This window comes from Fistularia commersonii, chromosome 10 (genome assembly GCF_037954325.1).
Source record: "Fistularia commersonii isolate RoL2024-O1a breed Wild chromosome 10, RoL_Fcom_v1.0, whole genome shotgun sequence".
NCBI lineage: Eukaryota > Metazoa > Chordata > Actinopteri > Syngnathiformes > Fistulariidae > Fistularia > Fistularia commersonii.
This window is the reverse complement of record NC_141293.1, coordinates 11,453,341-11,474,392: the sequence shown is the minus strand read 5'-3', so window position 1 is coordinate 11,474,392 and position 21,052 is coordinate 11,453,341. Positions and strand designations below refer to the sequence as shown.

General features: G+C 46.0%; 1 protein-coding gene across 1 annotated transcript in view; it reads left to right on the top strand.

The window, feature by feature from the left end:
- Nucleotides 1-21,052, top strand: part of rftn1b (raftlin, lipid raft linker 1b) — a 127,844-nt gene that overhangs the window by 37,611 nt on the left and 69,181 nt on the right. The window contains exon 3 of the mRNA XM_086153763.1: nucleotides 12,992-13,169. Coding sequence (XP_086009889.1) covers nucleotides 12,992-13,169 — 178 coding nt within the window. The remainder of the gene's footprint in view (nucleotides 1-12,991; nucleotides 13,170-21,052) is intronic.

Here is a 21,052-nt window from a genome sequence, read left to right as displayed (position 1 = left end):
TCCACATTGTTATGGAATAGAACATGCACCTGCTGGTATCCTGATTACTAATTTTCTTTTTCAATGGAAATGAAACCTCCGCTGGACACATGGTTCCACCAAAATTTAAATGTTTAAAATTTAAAAGTCCATTTTTTTTTTTTAAAACAGATGTTTTTTCAATAATATCCCCCCCCCCCCAAAAAAAATAAAAATAATTCTGTGCAAGCCGAGCTCCTCGAGTCTCCCTGCTGTTTGTTACGCCTTCAATTTTTTTTACACAGTATCGATTGATTTTGGTTGTCGCAAAACTGTCTTTAAACGGCAGGAAATTTTGGAGCAGCCAGAGTAGCTCTGCAGTTACTCGCTTTTCTTTTTTTTCTCTTGCTGCCACTTGCCCCGGCTTGACACGGACTAAAAGAGGAAAAAAGAAAGAGGAAGAGGGAGAGGGAGAGGAAAAAAAAAAAAAAAAAAAAATCGATTTTGAGTGCAGAGGGGACCCTTAAAAGATGAAGAAGGCAATGGCTCTGGCGCTGAGATAAGAAAAGAAGGGGTAAAAGCGAGACAGGAGGAGAGTTGAGGAGAGCAGGCCCACCCGCTGAGAGCCCGGCCGGCGGAAGAGGCGGAGGGGGTCATAGCTGACGGAGGCGAGGAAAAAAAAAAAAAATGAAATAAAGGAGGCGAGGAAGACCGACAAGTTCCTGCTATTTCCATTTCAGCCCGTATGCGGGCTAATGACACGGAGAGCGGCCGCTGAGAAGGAGCGAGGTGGGGCCTGCGGGAGGTCCTCGCAGGAGCGGCGAGGAATGGTGAGCTCCTGAGGAGACCAGGGGACGTTTTAATTGGAAGCTGAATAACGATACAACGGCTTCACAGTGAGAACGGGAGGGAGGGGCCTTCGGTTCCAAAAGGCCAATTACGGGATATTCATTCTGTGCTGCTTTCAATAAGATTGCAGAAGAACACATATATATGCGTATATAAATGCTCCTGCTGGATTTTGCCTCAATAATAATCCCATGGGGCAAAGGTACACAGTGGCGCTGCCGGACTAAGGTTTGCTCGGGGAAATAAAATGAAAATGGATCCGAGATTACGCGAGAGAAAAATACAGTTTCATGTTAATTTATTAGTTATTTGTCTGTGGTGTGACTGGCTCTGCCTACATTGTCTTAAATGGTTTACAGTATACCCTTGTTTTTCGCGGGGGTTACGTTCCAAAAAGAACCCGTGATAGGCAAAATCCGTGAAGTAGAAACCTTTATTTATTTTTACAATTATTATACAATTAAATACTCTATTATACATTGCTGCTGTCGTCCTTGTGTTTTTTTCTTTCTTCTTGAAGGAACAAACAAAAGATTCATTAATTCCGTAATGCCGACCTACAGCCGCATAACTTTTACCGTCCCTTAGCATGTCCAGAAGTTTAACTTTATTTGCAATAGATAGCATCTTCCTCTGCCTTTTGGGCCCTGCCGCAGGTGCTTTTGTCGGTCCAGAGCGTTTTGTCAACATTATGGGTTTTAGAGAAACTCGAAATTGCAAGAGAATTTGCACGTGTGTAATGTAAATTTGCCAAGCTGTTTTACGTACGTGTACATATTAAACTGCAGCGTTATTGACACACAGGCGGAGAAGAAGCCGAGTGACTTTTTAGCCAATCAGAATGCAGAACACAATGCAAATCCGTGAAGTAGCGAAACCATGAAAAGTAAACCACGTCATAGCGAGCGATAACTGCATTCAACATGGCGCAGCTTCGTCAGGCAACAGATTATATCGGTGTTGAGTCACCTAGGTTATCAGATACTGAATGTATCCAGTTATCAGTTACTGATGGTGTTCTTACTGTATACATGGTTCAGTTTTTAGCAGTTCATCGTCAACACAAACATTTCTACGTCTATATGTGGCCTTGCGATTGAGTAGCGACCAGTCCAGGGTGAAGCCCACCTATTGACCAATGATGCCCCCCTCCCCACGACTATATAGAAGTATAGATCATGAACGAATGACTGAGAAACTAGATATCAGTTGTTGACGGAACCTCGTGTTAAACGCACAAATGTCTTCCTTTCTTCTGAAAAAGATGTGAGATAAATGACTTCCGTGTTGACTAATATGTTTCTCGACCAATCGACAGATTGGTTTCGGCGTGAAAATTTCCTCATTGAAGATTTTTATCAACAGCTGCCTGATTGTGATGGATGTCATTGCTTGTAACTCTAGTTGGCTTTTGTTAACTGCGATAATAAACAACAGGAAACCAGCAGCGGGTAGTCAGACGCATTTTGTGCATGCTTTTGCCGTGGTTCCCTTTTCTTCATGTGCCGCGTTGCCACGCGCTTTTTACTTTTCCCAGGATTTTTTCGTGATACCTGGTTGCTTAGAAACATAAACATAATGGCATTTTCCCGCGAGGGGAGCTGAGAGGGGGCCGTAACGCACTGAAGGGCAGAACGGCGGCACATGGGCTTCTCGGAATCAGGGCTTCGAATGTGTTTTTTCTGAAAAGCTGGGTTTCATTTGGACTTTTGAAATGATCGTCAATGTCAGGTAGGCTGAACTTTGACCCCATCTGCTCCTCCACAAAGAAGAGGAAATTGGAGGCGAGTTGGATATGGGCTGATAGTCCAATCAGATTGCAGTACACATATTCCCCGATGGACACCTTAAGTTATTAAAACGTTGAAATTTGGCGAGAAGGTTATGACGGTCGGCTAATGTCACAAGTCAAACATTGACATTAGGTTTTGTTTTATTTGGTTCCAGTCCATGGAAAATGAAGGTGCCTCAGCATTCATGTTCTGCGTGGCGGGAATAACAAGAACGAACGATCAGATCGATTGAATTGTCTACATTCTCGGCCTGCACTGCTTTGCCGTGTGAAAACCCTGCCTTTAGCTAACGCCGTACTTATTTGTGTGAAAATGTAGATGTTCCTCTGCAAGCCCTTGAAATCCCTTTGTTTCATAGCAGGCCAGAGGAACTCAGATCTCTTCGTTGGTCCATTTCTTGCTGCTTCTGTACATTTTTTTTGCAAGAAAAGCGGTGCTGACCGGTGCTATGGCTTTCAAAAGCTGCGCTCCCCTGTCCGCAAGAAGTATCTGGGAATTGGCGTGCCTTATGAGTTCAACACATCAACGGGCACCTACGTCACTTGAGTTCCTACGGAACCGAAAAAGCCCTGAGACTGCAGTCCCTGGTTTCTATGCTGTCTCCATGCATGAAGAAATGGCCCAAATTCTGAAAAAAAGTTAGTGGAATTGCAAAAAGTTCCTGCAATGCAAATGTGACTTTTCCATTTTCCTCTTCTTCTTCTTCTTTCGGCTTTTCCCTTCAGGGGTCGCCACAGCGAGTCAACTTTCTCCATCTAACCCTATTCTCTGTATCCTCCTCTCTCACACCAATTACCTTCATATCCTCTCTCACTACGTCCATAAACCTTCTCTTTGGTCTTCCTCGAGATCTCTTGTCTGGCAGCTCCAATTCCATTTCCATTTTCCGATTACTTAAAAGCCAAGTTCTGTTTTGTGTATTGTTTTCACACAAATCAGATCTCCAAGACGATGCTGTTAATTCCAACCATCATTTCCATTTCCCGCTGTTGGTCCTCCAGGGTCCGATGGAGTCATCCACAATCCACACCTCTGGTATTTTCTATCATCTCATGCTTCACCTGCTCTCATGCGACTCGGCTCAAAAGTTTTTTTTTCCCTGACGAAAAGTGCGCGCAGGCTGTAAAACGCGCTGAAACACATCTGAGGGAGGACGAGGCTAGCCGCCGTCTCTTTGGCGGCTTTTTTGAAGCGAGTTCTCGGCCCAGGGTGGTGTCGCAGCATTTTTCTTGCCTTGTCTTTTGAGAAGAAATAAAAACGCGTGTGTGCGTGCCGATCATTAATGTGAACAGAGATGGTGGACAGTAGAACCGGCGCCGGGATAATATATAATATATAATAATATATGCAAGGCTGCCTAACTGCCATCTAACAGTTCCGCCTGGAGGTTCACGCGTGGAGCGTGCCGTTGGTTCAGCTGATTCATTTCATATTTACTCAGTCATTTTTAAATGCAGAAAGGGAACCTCAGTTACTGTAAAAGACGCGGATTTCGATTCATTATTGTTGTCAGTCATGTAACGTGAGAATTACCGTCTGAAAATTGGCTCGGTGTCCAAATCACTGCTTTTCAAGACAAAAGCTTCACTCTGTTCCACTTGGGGATTAAATGTCCTGCTCAAAGGGGCCGCGGAGCATTGTTTAAAAAAAAAAATCAAGGGAAAACACCGTTCTTCTAAAGGTCTTCGTAGCTTTGGACTTCGGAGAAAAGCTTCTATTTACAGAAACCAGTAAAAGGAGACAAAGGAGCGATCAATTGCTCGCAGTTGATATAATGAAAATGCATCTCCCTCTTTAAGATGAATAAATATCCACTTCCAAAGCAAAGCTATTTAGCCACTTGCAGAGTAATGGCTTCATGATTGCATTACGGGCCTGACCCGAATCCGCCTCCTGGGTAAACTGATTTGCACTTTACGCGTCCGGGGGTGATCCGATCACTCGCTCATCTGAATAAGGCCATGCACCCCTGCAGGGGGGCCGGGGCAACACTTTTACATCTCTGCATTTAAATATCTTACACATTACCATATCTTCCCTCTGCTACTTTACTATTCGCCGCAAGCTTAGGGGGTGGACTGAAAATATGGAGGTACTAAGAGGGTTCCTCTTCCTTTTCTTCCGCTTTCAACTGCGCCGATCATCGTTCTCAATCTATCCATCATCAACACTCAACTTCATGTCGTCTTTCACCGCATCCTGCATCCTCCCATGTCCTAAGCGTCCCAGTCTGGCTTGATCTGGGGAGGTTTTCGTTCCCGATCCCGTCCGTCCTCCTCGTTCCCGAGGAGAACCTCAGCATCTTTATCTCCGCTGCCTCCGGTTCTGCTTCCTGTCTTCTCCTCAACACCGCTCTCACCGAAGTCTAAATCACTCCAACCATCATGCCAAGTATTTCAAGAGTAACATGCGTCCCAGACCTCCAATATATCCCACGCCCGACCTCAAACTGGCTTCAATCATTTGTTCTTGCAGCTCTGGAAGATCTTTTAAAATGTTATTAGACCAAACAGATGAACTTAGTTTAACGATTGTGTGGATTTGTCAAGAAGTGTCATCTGTTATACACCCTATTAGAGATTCTCAAAGGCTTCTCCGGGATAAGTGTGTGTCAGACGACGGTGTAATTACACGGTACGGCCGCCTCGTCTGACGGCTTTCAAAGTTAAACATTTGCAGCTTTATTATAGAGCTCGGGATTGTGGCCGTGATGACCCAGATAAGCGCGAGCCTAAAAGCCGACGTTTCGTTCGTGCGACCGGAGCCGAGAGCAGCCTCCCCTTCCCCCCGATACGGCAGAACGGCACCGAACCACAGATTCACAAAGAATATAGTCGCTCATCAAATGAAAAAAAAAAACATGAATAAATAAATAAAGACCACATTGGCCCCGCGTGTTTGTCACATCGTGATGAAATGGCGCCATGTCAAATGGCGGTTTGCAAGCTCCGGAGGTAAGCGTCACGTTCGAGGACCCTCTGTCATTTGTGGTCCATCAGGGCTCTTGGAACGACAGAACGTCGCGGGCAATGCAGCGTTCACTCCGAGCCGAGCAGGCTAGACACTCATTTTCAAGCCTTTTATTCGGAGAATCCAGACAGGAAGACCAGAGGAAGTTCAAAGAGGAGATATTTGGAAGAAGTGGGTGAAGGAGGACGTGAATTTCGAGGAGAAGAGTGCGATCCGCTTGAAGGGAACAGTCGAAAGGGGAAGTTATCACATTGGGCATCTTTGTCCGAGCCTCGAATTTACACTTTCCGACTGCTCTGACCGTCATTCGCGGACAAATACCTGCATCTGATTCTAGAGGTGAGAAGGCGGGGCCCTCCAGGGTCTCGTCAAAGGAAACGCTACGCGATGTATTCATGTCATTAAAAGTATGATTTGGTCTCTTGCTGGGTGTCTGGAGTCTCTCTCAGACCTCCCATTCTAATCCGTTCGTTCCGTCAATGGCTTTCATGAGTAACAGATGCAGGAGTAGGAAATTGAATCATCGGGATTAGACGTTATGTGGAGCTTATGAAGAACCGTCTGTTGATTACCCAGGTGAAGCGTGCTAAGCTAACAGAGCTACACAGGACCAATGGCCAAGTCCTACGCAGCCCCTGCATCCCCTTCTCAGTTTCTTTATTTTCACTACTTTGCACGGAGCCAGCCAGCTCCAGCTTGCCGCCGCCACCCGGAAACGCACCACTAGCCCGGATCCAGATTTGCGAGCGTAAATATGCATTAAACCCTATCTTGGTTCCACGATGAGTCATTTCAATATGTTGCCATGTGTGGCGGGCCAGCTGCTGCAAAACAAGTGGGACGACTGTGTTTTATTTATTCAGTGCCTCAAATGAACTGCCTTACACATGCATATTCAAGCTGCATGTTTACATATTCAGCCAGACCTGGCTGCTCTCCCTCCCTCTCTAAGCGCGCACAGCCGCAACCTGCCTTCCGCCAGTAAACACTCCCAGCCGCGCAACGCAAGAGGATACGCCGCACATATGCAGGACGCCGCACGCGGATTTGATGATGTAAGAAATGGAAAGAACCGGAGCAGGACTGGATTTGACAAGGATTAAAATGAACCCTAAATCTGAAAGTTGCTTCAACCTCCTGAGACCGAGGCTTTTGTTTGTGACTTCTTTAACATCTGCTAGTTGTTCGGCTTCGACGTTCCAAAACCTTTTGTTTTGATATTTACTTGAAGTAGCTTCGGCTACTTCCTGGGTCTCTTGGGGTGCATTCGTGCTTATGTTACATGGGTAAATAATAAAAATAATGATACATAGGATTTGGATAGCGCTTTTCATGGCACTCAAAGATCCTTTACAAGTGAAAGGCAGGTAAACAGGGACATCAGGTTCTCAAGCGTCATTGCCCACATGCTTCACGTTGCCATGGTTATCAAGCACTCCGTCCACAAGAGGGCAGTGCAGAGTTCAAGCTTCCCTTCCAAATTCCAAGTTCTCCGCTCCCGATCACACAATAACAAGCACGGTGATGGCAGAGGATCTGCCAATAATGTGGATTCTGAGAATATCGAACATCAAGACGCAGCGCATTATGTGGAATTCTTCCCCCTGGACGGACTAACGTCATGTTGTCCGTTCTTTGGTCCTTTTGGCCAGTAGCACCTGAGCAAACTACGTAACACTGCCCCCCTCAACCCCTGGTGGCTACCGCTCCGTTTGCTGCGTTTGGCCGGACAGGGGCTAGGAAATGAGCGCAGAGGACGGACAGATGATCCGTCTGTATGAGTATTTAACGTTCAGTGTTAATGAGCCCTTGAGAGGTATGAGGAGTTTAACTGATGCAGTGTTTTCCATGCATAATTGTTGCATCCATGCGCTCTCTATCCGTGGTGAATCCTTCTGGTGGAATTCCAAGCGTCATGTGTCGATCATGGGGTGTCAGGAGGGCATGAATGTGACACATTGACCTCAAATGGGTGCTTCCCGATCGGCATTTTCCCAGTTTCCCACCCTTCCGTGACTATATTCCGCGATAGATAATGAACAAATGAATGAAAAATCACAGAAAACCTTGATGTCGGGAGTTATGTATTAAATGCACAAATCTTTCTTCCTGAAAAGATTTGAGATAAATGACTCGCATGCTGACTGATCTGCTTGGTGTCTCCATATGCGGCCTTGTGATCAAGCACCGATGATATCTTCGATAAGTTCCGGCCTCCCACGACTCCGACTGCAGAAAAAAACGTGATAGACGATGGATGAATGGAAGTATAAGGTGGAGAGAATTCGAATCACAGCATTCTCATGAGGACTGAGAGTTATGACGCCTTCTTTGAAGAGTCTTGAATTTCTCCTCTAAAAGGCTCCATTGTTTGCTCCCATCTCTGAGCTCATTGGGAGAAAAGAAAAAAAAAAGCCTGATACCAACACCTTGTGATTCTTCCTCCCGCAGATCTCGCTCGGCGCTCGACGTGTCATCAAACCATGAGCCACATTAGCCGGCAGTCACAGCCATCAGCCGCCTCTTCACGCATTCTTACATGCACTCGTCCCACTTTCTTCTCCCTCCCCTGTGTTTAATGGCCGCGTTTGCTTGACGGCTCGGCGCTAACACAATTTTCCAGAAAACCAATTTGTTGGTTGTCAGCCAAAAGCATCTTTTTCCTTTTTTTTTTTTTTTTTTTCTCATGATTATTTGTCATGCAGAAATTTGCCCCTGTGAGTTTTACCGCCCCGGTTGTGTCGATATGATTTCTTTGAGGGTAAACAAAAAGAAAGTAATTGGCTGGTTTTTCCACACCAGATTCACAAGATTTATTTATTTTCTTGAAAATTGACCGCAGACTGGCTGAGGGGCCGCGCATGTCAGAGGCTGACACTCGCACGTCAGCTAATTTTCTCTCATCTACGCCGACAAACTGATTCTCCTTGGATAATGTGATTTCGGGACGGCGTAAACATCCTCGCACTGGCAGGGAGATACAGAGAAATGCTTCGCTCTGGGGACGGGATGATAAATAAAAACTTAAAGGCCCCTGTATGAGAATATTAGCAGCTCACACAGTGATTAACGCCAACTTAAGAAGTCGCCGGCGGCTGTGTTTCCTTGCCGCCTAATTGAAACCATTCCTTATTTACTCATCTCTACCGAGCGGGGAATCGGGGAGCAAGAGACGGTTCCATTTCCCGCCGTTTCCCGCGTAATATCCACCACCTTGTGATCCCGCCGTCACGGCGGCGGCGGCAGCGGCCTTCTGGGGACGGGAGAAGGATGCTCGAGTTGGCGCCAAAATGCAGAGGGAAAGGAAGAGAAGGGGGAGGCGGAAAAAAAAATTACAGATCACAGACGGATTAATTCCATTTCTAAAGGCAGCCGGCGGTGGAGGAAGGGGCGAGAAAGGAGGAGGCGTGGAGCTGGGGGAAGGCGGGTGAAGATGTTTCACTCGTTTTTTTCCTAGGCGGCCTATTTCTTTGTGTTAATTCCTCCACGCCTTTTAACTTCTAAAGCTCCTGCATTGTGGCACAGTAGGACGGAGTGTGATTGAGAAATTTTGGAGGGGTATTTTTAGCCCGAGCATTCGCTTCCCCCGAGGGGACAGCGCATGATTTTTCTTTTTTATTTTCTTCTTCTTCTACTTCCCGCCGCCGCTTCCCCTTCCCCCTCGCTCCCTTTGTGGTTTCACAAGGGGTATGATTCAGGAGAGCAGAAAAAAAAAAAAAAAAAAGATCTGAAAGTGAATCGGGCCTCTATCTGGACAGCAAGAGGCACCACACAGACAGTCAGCCCTTTCTGCCTTTGTGTTTCGGCTCGGCAAAAAAATAACACGACAAAGATTTCGGTTCAGTTGATGATTCGTAGGTGGAGACAGAAGGTCCCATGCTGACCTATGTCGCGCTAAACGTTCTCCAATTGGGACATGATTTGTTTTTTTCCGTCATGCTGCCAAAGTGTGGCAAATATTAGGCACGGGTAATATTTCAAATTAAAATATTTGGTTCCCACATAAGAATACGGGACCATCGCGAATACATCATCGGCAAAGTGCTGAGAGAATCTTACAAAAATAAGCGGGAGGAGGGTGAATGCTGAGACGTACACCGCAGACACGCAAACAATCAGCAGACAGGAAGGAAGTCAGGGTGTCAACAGCGGCAGTGGTGAGGGTGTGCGCGTGCGTTGTGGTCACACACGTGCAAACAACAGAATCGCTTGGGGTGTTGCTGTCAGAGCAATTTTATCGACCACAGAAGACTGTGAGAGGCCCATCGCCAATAAGAAAAAAAAACATGTACAAAAATCACTTTTTTGCATCTTTTATGATTTTGCATTGAATCGTCCATTTTAAGATCATAGTGTCTAATATACATTGTTTTCAGTTGTAACATATCAAAGATGCTAATATGTGCTATTTAAAATACTCAGGTTTACATAAGAACAATGAGATTTAAAATTCAAAGTGATCATTGTCCTGTGCACAGTCTGTTTCCCTGAACGATGGAATTCTTATTTTACCGTCTACCGCAGGGGTTTCAAACTCATTTTAGCTCAGGGGCAATATGGAGGAAAGTGTTTGCTCAAGTGCGACGGACAGATAAAATCATGACATATTAATTACCGTTAATGTACCTATTGTTCAATTCAACCCTGAAATGTTGTATCTTTGAGCTTTGCGGGCCGGATTAAACCCGTTCACGGGGCCTCATCCGGCCCGCGGGCCTTGAGTTTGACACCCCTGATCTACAGTAAACTCAGGTAGGTAGTCGTGTATAAATAAATAGATAATGATAATAATAAAAAATGTTATATCATAATTTTATATATAAGTAACGACAGACTGAGTTTTTACCGGGTTGTGTAAGATGTTGGGTTGAAGTCTGGTAATATCTTTGCAGATAGCTGTGATTATTAGGCTGTAATAATGTATGTAAATAAGGCTAAAAGGAGTCATTGGGAAGCAGTCTTTTTGCCCCAAACCGGTCACTGATCCTCCGGTCTCGCCTCCGGGTTCACAAACGTTTCATCCAATCGGTCACGGTGAAAGCCTGGGTGGTCATGTGATCCCTCCTAATGCTACCTGGGAACAAAGAGGGATCAGATCAAGCCCGTTGGAAGGATCCCCCCCCCCCTCCGCCGCCCCCCGCAGGCTCCGCCCACTCTCGCCCTCCGTCTGACCCCTCATCAAGCCCCCGCGTTTGACTTTTCCCATAGATCCAGCTTTTTTTTTTTTCTTTTTGGATTTTATTGAGTGTAATTGACCGCGGCATCTTTTCCCACGTCTTGTGACCGTCGGCGGAGAGGAGCCGCCCTCCTCGCCTCGCCTGCCCCCCCCCCAAACCCCCGCCCCGGCCCCTCGGACCGCCGAGCCCCAGCTGTTTGGCCCGGGGTAAATGTCATCCTGGATCTGGGGCCGTTTGCTAACTTTCTCTCTCTCTTCCCACCTCCTCACTCCCCCCGCACCCCAGCCTCGCTCCCCCCTCCCCCCCTGCCCGTCCTCCTCCCTGTTAACCTTCTCTATTTACAAATGTAATTGCTCGCGTTCCCGCGCCGCTCTTTCACCCCCCTTTCCTGCATTCATTACTGGCCGTCCTGATTGGCTAATGTTCCCTGACAGCATCGGTGTGTGCGGCGCGTTGTGACACAGCTGCTCTCTGAACGCCGACGCTGGCAGATGTCGACGCCACATCTTCAACCCTTCCCAGAGGGGAGGGAAAGTGATGCTGAGAAAGAGCTTTGCATCCCTAACTTTTTCTTTTTAACAGCCGGCCACTCGGTGATCGCGTCTTGTTAATGTCGGGCCCTCGGACGCGGACGGTCAAAGCGAGCCGAGGAGTCGGCGCGGCGAGGTGTCAGAAAGACGAAGGCTGCCGGGACACGGAGCCGAGGCAATCAGCCCTGATTGGATTTTGATCCTCTCTTATTAAGTCCCAGATTGAGGGGATGGAGCGAGAAGCGTGATGCTAATTGCCAAAACAAACCTGGAATGACTCGAAAATCACTTCCGTATCTGAATTGCAAATCCGAGGAATGGAATTTTTTTTTTTTCCAGCATCTCGGCAGAACAATTCCCCCCTTCCTGGCCGTGTCGTGCCGTCGGATATTATTATTCAAGAGGGTGTGAAGTTAGGCAGGTCGGGCGGCTCAGGACCCTCGCTGCAGTAATGAGGGTCTCACACATGAATGCGGCGGAAATCAAAAAGAAGCAAAAAAGAGGTGTCAATCATTCCATTCACGTGATGTGAATGGAGTAGTGTAATTACCAGGAACGGCGGCGGAAAGTCTTACGAACGGGCCTCTTTGTGTCACCGGTAGCAGAAAGAAACAAAGCCGCCGCCGAAACTCTCTGTTTTAGTCTTCTATTAACAATATTTCCATTATATTTAGGAAAGAGTCATTTGCATTTATTCCATATGTACTTTTATCAAAGGGGGAAAAAATAATACAGATAGTATTGATTATAACGGCACGTCATAATCCCCAGAATTTCTTGTGACTTTCTGCCGACAACGCAGACGCATCTCTACGGCAACTCAAGCCAAGTAGCGTCAAAAATCTGATGAATGAAATGAATGAATGGAAGAGTAAATGGCTGTACGTCCCTATGACCTGTGAATTACTGAGTGAATGGCTGTATGTCACTATGAAACATAAATGAAAGATCGAACAGTTTTTATATGATGAGTGACTGATGGCGGAATGCTTGTATGTCTCTATCGCTTGTGAACGAGAGGGTAACTGGTTGCATATCTCTATATGGTTTGCGAATGAACGAGTGAATAGTTGTTTTCTATATGATGAGCTCCCGAGAGGGTGAATAGTTTCATGTCTCTATATGTTGCCCTGTCGTCAAACGTCCGACCGCTCTCGGCCGAAGCCATCTTGCGCCATTATATCGAGCAGGGGTGGGATGTTCGCGTTTACAAGGGGCCATATTGGAAACCAGAACGCTGCTAGAGGGCTGAACCGATGATAACAAAAAAGAAAAACACTTGTATAACATGAATGGGATAAATATTTTGTCATTCACGTTCCGACTGACCACAGGCGGACCGGGACAGGGAAGCCCAAAGGTCCGTAAAGATAAGATAAGATAAGAACAACTTTATTTATCCTGAAGGAAATTGTTGTGCCAGAGTTTCAAGCAAAACATAACAATAATAGATAACAGTAGGAAGGAGGGAGAATATGAAATATGATAAAATATAAAGTGTCAAGGTTAAGGCTATCAAAATGCCCGGTATTGGTATAGAGGATAAATGAATGAATAAAAGCAACAGTGGTGTGACAGGAAAAAGGATATAATCTTGTTTTACTAAGAGTGAAAATGTAAAGAGACACACTGTTGCAGCCGGTGATGACCATTTTTACCCATTTTCAGGAAACAGATCATATTCATTGACTGTCTCCATCGTGCTCTCCGCCAGGTGGGACGTCCACGCTGCGTCTCTCCTCCGTGCGCGAGCTGCCGGGGCAGCTGCAGGACCTCTACCAGCAGGGCTTCGTCCTGGCCGCCATTCACCCCTTCGTCCACCCTTGCGGCCCAGAGTCCAGCAGCCCCCAGCACCAGCTCTACCGGGCCATACTGGTCCAGCTCAGCGACGGGTAAGAACCGGTCTCGGACGTCACGGCAACATGGTAGATGACAAAATTACACATTCCCCGAACTCTATCCATGGCTCAATATGAAACGCCGAATCCAATACAAATACAAATTAGTGTAATAATATCAGATTAATCAGATTAACAGCCTAATAAAGGGAAATAATCCACCCAACATAAACACTGGATTTAATGTAATCTCTTGAAAACAGCTCTTGAAACCGCTGAAAGCATAAATAACTTTCGACAGCGGGATCTCGCAACTCAGCCGAGTTTATAATTGTCGAATGTAAAAATAAAATGGATTAACTTTTACAAAGGTAGTTTGTCATTTTATTTATCACGTTCCATTTAAACCGTACCTTTGGGTCATTTCCAGTCGGGATTGCAGCGACATTGATTGAAATCGAAATTTAATTATCAGATATTATGTTTTTTTTCTCAGCTTTTGTCTGGAAATGGCAGCTAAACAAAAGATTCTTGCCAAATCCTGTGAAACCTAACACATTTTAAATAATGAACCGCCCACCCTCGACGATCAGCTATATTGGATTCAGGATTCTGACACCACCAAAAAACATGTGACGGTGCCTTATTCTGGAACTTCGACCACCTGTCCACGCTGATTCTTGTTGTTTATGCTTCCCAAAAATCCCAAATGGTTTCACACGTTCGTCCGCCCAGGTTTGTTTACCCCTTTGAAACGCTTCACCTCCTCCGGTCCAGATCAAGCCAACCGGCAACCCGGAGACAGGCGGTGAATATTTTCCGGGACCTTCTGGTGAAACAAGGGGATATTTGGGAAGGAAAGGGCCGGCGTTTAAATATAAAGATGATTTTTATGGAATAATATAAGTTGTCATATACCGGACATCTGTCCAGAGAAGTTCTGAAAGCTTATCTCTTCTTCATTCCATGATGAAATAATGGCTGGGATTAAAAAATGTATAATTGTGGTGAGCGCAAACAAGCGACTGATCGCGATATTCAAAGGCAGAGGGAAGTTGTTAAGATAAAAAAACGGCCGCCGTTCAGACGCTCCTGTTCCACAGGAGAAGCGAGTCGCTGTTATCTCCAAATCGTGTCTCCGTGATCATTGCCTCGGCAGCACCACCACCGCCGGGCCTCGGTCGGTGTCTTTATGCAGGAAGAAAAGATTAGCCTGGTTTTGCTTTATCTGCGTGTACGGAGCAACACAATGGGGAATCCACCCGGGAGCATGGCCTGGGGGGGGGGGGTTGGAGTGTGTGTGTGTGTGTGTGTGTGTGTGTGTGTGTGTGTGTGTGTGTGTGTAGGGGGGGTTATCATATAAGTTACACAATCGTCTCCAACATCTGGTCGTGGCTCGGATCGCCGTCAGATGGGTAGCTGCTTTTGGATGCGAGTCAGCAATAATCTCATTGCTTCATCTTGTGCTCTGTTATTGCTCTGACCGAAACCAGCTGCCCAAAGTCAACCCACACAAACATTCACACACACACACACACACACAGACACACACGCACGCATGCACATTTGCCCTCCAGCTTGGACGTCTGGGGAGCAGCAGGGGTGGGCACCACTGTCGATCGGGGCTGGTCGCCCGGGAGTGACTCCGAGCCAGGCTACTGGGCGAAGGGATGGACAGCGGGGGGAGGGGGCGGGGTTTATTTGGACTGGAAATGTACTAAAAATATCCCGGCTGCTGAATTTTAAACAACCGCCAAAGTCGCGGCGTAACATCGGTGCATGTGAAGGCAACAATACAAACAGCATCTTTTTTTTCCACCCCGTCCGAGGCAGCACTGACTTTCAGACGGTTGAGGGCAACCGGAGCCTCTCGCAGCCGTCATTCACCCTCTCATCCACAAGTCATAGAGAGAAACAAACATTCACCCTCTCACTCACCTAGAAAGTATCACCACTGTCTGTGGAAGTTCTCAGTTATCCAAGTCATGGTGAATTTTAGTTAAAATCTTCTTGACATCCCAACTGGACTTTTTTTGGCCCTCATCTAAGAGGCTTCTTCAGGTCTAATGATCTCTGGGGAGTTCCCGAAAATAACCTCCAGGGTTGTGGGCGGGTCGAAGTTATGATGGCGTGTTATGTAAATCACCATTCGCTTATTCTCACGGCATCTCGAGACACGCAAGCGTTCACTCACACATCAAGTAAGCACTCTAATTCATACTGAGACAGAAAATAATTTACGCTGTCATTCACACATCATAGAGCGAAACATCCAAAACCGGTCAGAAGTCATATAGAGACATATGATCATTTACGTGTCATATACACATGCAAGACTTGCTCATATATAGGTCATATAAAGGCATACAGCCATTCACTGTCATTCAATGAATTCAGAGAACCCGCAGGAACCACAGGCAAACATGGGAATAACACGGAGGCTGCACACGGAAAGACCCCCTGTAAGAATCCAATCAGGAACCTGCTCTTTGTGAGGCAGAAGAGCTAACAAGTGCGCCACCACACCACCAGCCAAAATATCAAACACGTCAAAATCGTGAAGGATCTGTGATCAATGCAATAATAAGGGCATCTTGATTTATGAGCACTTCTGGTTTTATGGCCACAGCTCTTATTTCCTCCACACATAAATAATATTTGCCAATTTATCAGAATCAGAATGCAAAATATCAACTCCAAATGCCCTCTGTCAATCAGGCTTGAGTGTGTGTGTGTGTGTGTGTGTGTGTGTTTTCATGTCAGTGAAAGTGTAATGCATTCCCGCATAGATTTCCCTCCCCTCTACCACTCGGGAGCCAAATCAGCTTCGATTCCTGACGGCTTTAAACATATTTCTGGATGCTGATGAATCAAACAAAAAAAAAACAGCGGCGCTTCTAATCCGCACCAACGCGCATGTCGTTTAGCAAACCTGCTCACCCGCGGCGACAGAATCGTCGACGCGGGAAAAACCAGCGGCACATGAAGGCGGTCGACCAGAAGCGGCGGTGAGATAATCAGAGATTCGGATATTGCTGTGAACGTATCGTGATGTAAGAGCAAGAAAACTAAAGGCAGACTTGTTGTTTTCCAGAAAAAAATAGAATTAAGAAGGAGGGGATGAGGGGGAGTTGAGATGAAATGGAGTGATATTCAGTTGATCCTCGAGAGAAGTGTCGGCGGAGAACGTGAGAATGCGACGCAGAGGGAGAAAATGAGCATACAAGCCCAAACAGTGAAAAACAAAAACATACGAGCGGCGGAAAATAGAATAAAAATAATAACGACAGTCAAAAAGTTATCAGCCGGAATAGGAACAATTAATTGGTCGATGGCGGTTTGTGCAGATGATGGATTGTGAGATGATGCAGAAATCCCTGCCTGAGGAAAAAGAAATAAAATAAAACCTTTAATTCGGGGGTGAGAGAACCTCTCGTTTTTGTTCCGTTCTACGCAACCGCTCAATTTAGCTCTATCACACCTTTCTTTTTATTTATCACTAATTTATCGTAAATTTGGTGGCGTGGAGGTGGTTAGCAAGAAGGTCCCAGGTTCAATCCCGACTTCTGCATGGAGACTCCATGTTCTCCTCGTGTCTGCAGGGGGTTCCTCCGGGTTCTCAAGTTTCTTCCTCCAGTCCAAAAACATGCAGGAGGTTCTTGGAGACCTTGAATTAACCAGTCATGTAAGAGGTTAATGGTTGTATGTCTCTATTCTGTATGTAACGCCGCCTCTCACCCAATGACAGCTAGGATAGGAGGATAAGCGGTTTAGATTATCAATGACTGCATGAATGTTTATTACTATTAGATAAAGGATTAGTGTTTGTGTGCTTGCTCTCCTGCAGCCCTGCGGTGTTTTATCTGTTGCTATGGTGATGGGGGCAGCGTGTGTCTCCATCTCCATCAGAATTGCATTGGGTGCTTGATTTTTATTTTACTCTATTTTATTCTTTCTGGGCTTTTATTACTTAATTGTGAATGATGAGATGGGACTGTTGTGCTGCAGTGACAACAAAAAAAAAAAAAAAAAAAAAGAAAAGAAAAACAGACCCTCCTTATCGCATTCGCGTCATTATTGCAATAAGCCACCGCTCCACAGAGGGGCCATGAAAGCTGCAGGGACACAGGAAGTGGTAGAAGGTCATTTAGTCTGAATGTGTGGCATCTTATCTGTCCTCCCTACCCAGAGATTGTGTCCATATTTTATCAGCTGCGGTGCGGTTATATAGACTTCAACTTAACCTCCAGCCTTACTCATGTGTCCAGTAGACCCCCCCTCCCCCATCCGCTCCCGACACACACACACTCAATCTGCTGTGCAACTGGACAACAGGGATATTGATCCAGCATCACAGCTGAGTGGACTGGATTTTTTTTTAAGACATGCTTGCTTTTCTCTAGAGGACAATCCAGCAGCAGGGATGGAGAGCAGGTGCAGCGGTGTTGTGGATGTTGGGGTGTTCAGAGGCTGAAATGGTTCAAAAAACCGGAAGAGGGCAAAGCCGGTGCTCTTTTGATGGACCCGACAGAGAGGAGGCCCCCTGCCTTATCTCCTCGTCTGTCACCGTGGCGACAGCTCCTCACATCAGCACCCGCCCAGGGGGATCTAAATCTCAACCTGGGGCGTGGGGGCGGCAAAGAGAGGAGGAGAGGAGCCAAAAAAGGAGCAGAGCATTTACTTTCATGCTCCAATTTTCTGTCAGCTCACGAACCAAAAGGAAGAGCAGGAATGGCTGAGCTTTTTCAATCTCCTAAGTCATTCTTGCTTATTTTCAAGTAAAATTTTCTGGTCATTCATTCATTCACCCATATGTGATCTATATGCCGTCTGCTTCGCTCAGGGTCGGGGGGCTGAAGGCTATCCTAGCCGTCATTTGGCGGGAGGCGGCGTTCACCCCGGACCATTTGCCTGTCAATCACGGTGCCACATATAGAGACATAAAATCGTTCACTCTCTCATTCATGTTCTGCCTGCAATTAATGCAATTTTTTTTTGAAAAATTAAAAGTTTTGATGTGCATCCCAAAAAATTAAAAAACAAACACACACTTGAAGTCTTTTCCAGGTATTTTCCCATTTTCGCCTGAAATTGAAGATTGTATAGGTTTCGTTCAGCGAAAGGTCAGCGAAACTTCGGGTCAAAAAACAATTTATTTCCGGGATCTGTCATGTAAATATCTCATCGTGGTACGTCGTTTTCTTGAATTTGATCGATCGCTGAAATCATTTTCAGCAGCGGGGTCCTCAATCGTGACCTTTAACGTCACTTTCAAAATCCGAACTAACCGAGATAAAAGCGGGAGGGTAGAAGCCAAAAAAGTTGCATCTTGAGGGAAGGGAAGAGGAAGACGAGGGTCTGCGGTGATGACGGTGAGCAGCCATTCACCTGCAGCTGGATTAACATGCACAGGGCGTCCGTGGACAGAGTGCTCGTCAAGTCCTGGCCAATGAGCCACTCTACATGGAGAGGGTGACAGCGCCAGATAGCATGCCCATCTCTGCACAAAACCCGTATACACACACTAACACACACACACACACACCGGGCGCCAGGTCATCTGTAACCTGATTGACACAGAAGGCAATTTGTCAGCGGTTGCCGGCAGCCTAGCGTTACAAGCTCTGGCAACGGCGGACGGGGAAGGAAGAGGAGGGAAAGAATAGAGACGGGATGAATTGGACTGTTTGAGAATTTAAAAATGTCAACTGTCAAATCTCCCACAGTTCAATTCGCCTCCAATGGAACGGGGTTACAGTTCAGCGGGCAATGTCTGATGGGATGTATTCATCATTATTGGGTAATTGGAAGGAGCTCCGGTGTGTTCAGGCAGGGAGCGGCGGGAGAGGAAGAGTGGACAGAGACGGAAAATAACGAGGTAGAGGCTAAAAAACCATTACGGGGGGGGGAGGAAGGAGGGGAGGATACGCCCGGGTGGAATTATTCACGAACACAGCAAAATGCGGCATTAGCGGAGTTGTGCTGTGTTATTAAAGCTCCGTGGAGACAGAGGGCTAAACACGGGATCAGGTGCCCTCCGACCGCGTTGTCATAGCAATGGATGAGGGTGAGGGGTGAGGGGTGTGACTCAACGCAGGGGACTTCAGGTTTTTCACTTGTACGAACAACGGCGGCCTGTTTATCACTTTTCTTCCTGCGGCAAGAGTTTTTTTTTTTTTTTATTTCCTTAAAGTCCAGCGCGGCTTGACTCTTATTAAAACGGTCACTCGGAGCAGAATGCGACCCCTGACCCCTGATGCCCCTAGCGGCACGTCACAAACAGGCCGATGTCTGATTTTTAGGGGTTTTAGCTGTTCCTTGAGGTAACGCGGCGTTCGGATCAGACAGGAAGTCGAGGAATCAGTTGTGACAGCGGGTGCTCATCACTCTGACGCTCAGATCCCTCCTAAACTTCCTGTTCCTTCAAGCCAATGACAGGACAGGTGAAAGCGAGAATCTGGAGGTCACAAGTCACTCAACAATAATGGACTCGTGGTCCGTTCATAGAGGTCACCGTAGTCCTGAATCGTGGGATTTAGTGTCATGATCACCAATCCCCATCCAGATCATGGACGCCGGTCCTGTCAGTCCCTTCATCGCTAAATATCCGTGACATCCGCTGGGTTCTCTCTCATATCTCACATCAGTTTGTCGCAGGATTTGTCATTTCCTATCGTTTCGAGATGTTCCTTTACCGGAGGGCCTACATCAGAACTTGGTTTTGATCACCACAAAAAACCTGTTACGCTCATTACATTATGGCCTTGAAAAAAAAAATAAAATTAATTCGGGATGTAATGACTGATAATAAGAAAAAAATAATTCATTTTCCAGCCTGGTCCATCTGGCATATTATGCAACACCTGCTCCGGCAGATACCCTGACAACATTCCCTCTACCGTCCCGATGTAAACAGTCAGATTTTGATCATTTCGGTGAAAAGAATCCGGCCAAAAACTAGCGTAACAGATTATAATCTCGCCCCTGTTAGCGGTTGAAGGCTGAGTGCAGTTCAAGGTGTCGACAAGACGTTTGCCGAATTAAAATAACCGACGCTCTGAGCAGCTTGTTGGTGGTTTGGGATTACTGCAGCACTTTCTCTGAGTGGTTGTGTGTGTGTGTGTTTGTGCGTGTTCTGGGGAGATGTTTTAAAAGGCACCAATGTGTGTGTGTTACACCTGTGTGTCTTTACACCGTCAGTATTTCTGGCTGAGTGCTCGTATTGATCATTCTGCCTGCAGGATAGAACGATCTGACTTGAAATGTATTCAAATCTTCCAAATCCTGCCGGTTTCACACGGACGCAGCTACGGAGGCTCGGATGACGCTTCGGCTGGTTTCAAGTGCGATGCCATCAATAAGCCAACGTGCAGAAAAAAAGTAAAGAGATTTTTTGTTCCTCACTATGTGCCACCTGACAGGCCATTCCTAAGAGCCATCATGAGAGAACACTTTATCACATGTCTGCATTGACCAATAAGAAGTGCCATCAGTCAGCAGCAGCACAAACATCTTCAGTTTAGTTTAGTAGAAGATTAATCTCTACATTAATGTTGAGATTAATCTCTAAATCCTTAATTTAGTGTAAATTTAATCTGTTAACTTCAGATTAATGTTGAGATTAATCTCTATAGTTTAGATTAATATGGATGAATTTAGTTAGTTTATTTTGATCTTTTCAAATCTCTGGATCAAATACATACATGAGTGAAAGAAATATACATGCAGATATGATTTAAACATAAATAAACAAACACAAAACAAAATAAAAAGTGAAAATCCCCAAATATGATGTAGTTAGAGTTGATTTTACAGTTTGGGTAATGTTTTATGCTCTGGTTTATGGAAGAGATTTACAAGCATGTCAGTAGCTCTCCACTGCTAAAACCTCATTGTCTCAGTCCAGGCTTATATTTGGAGTGATTACACGATGAGCC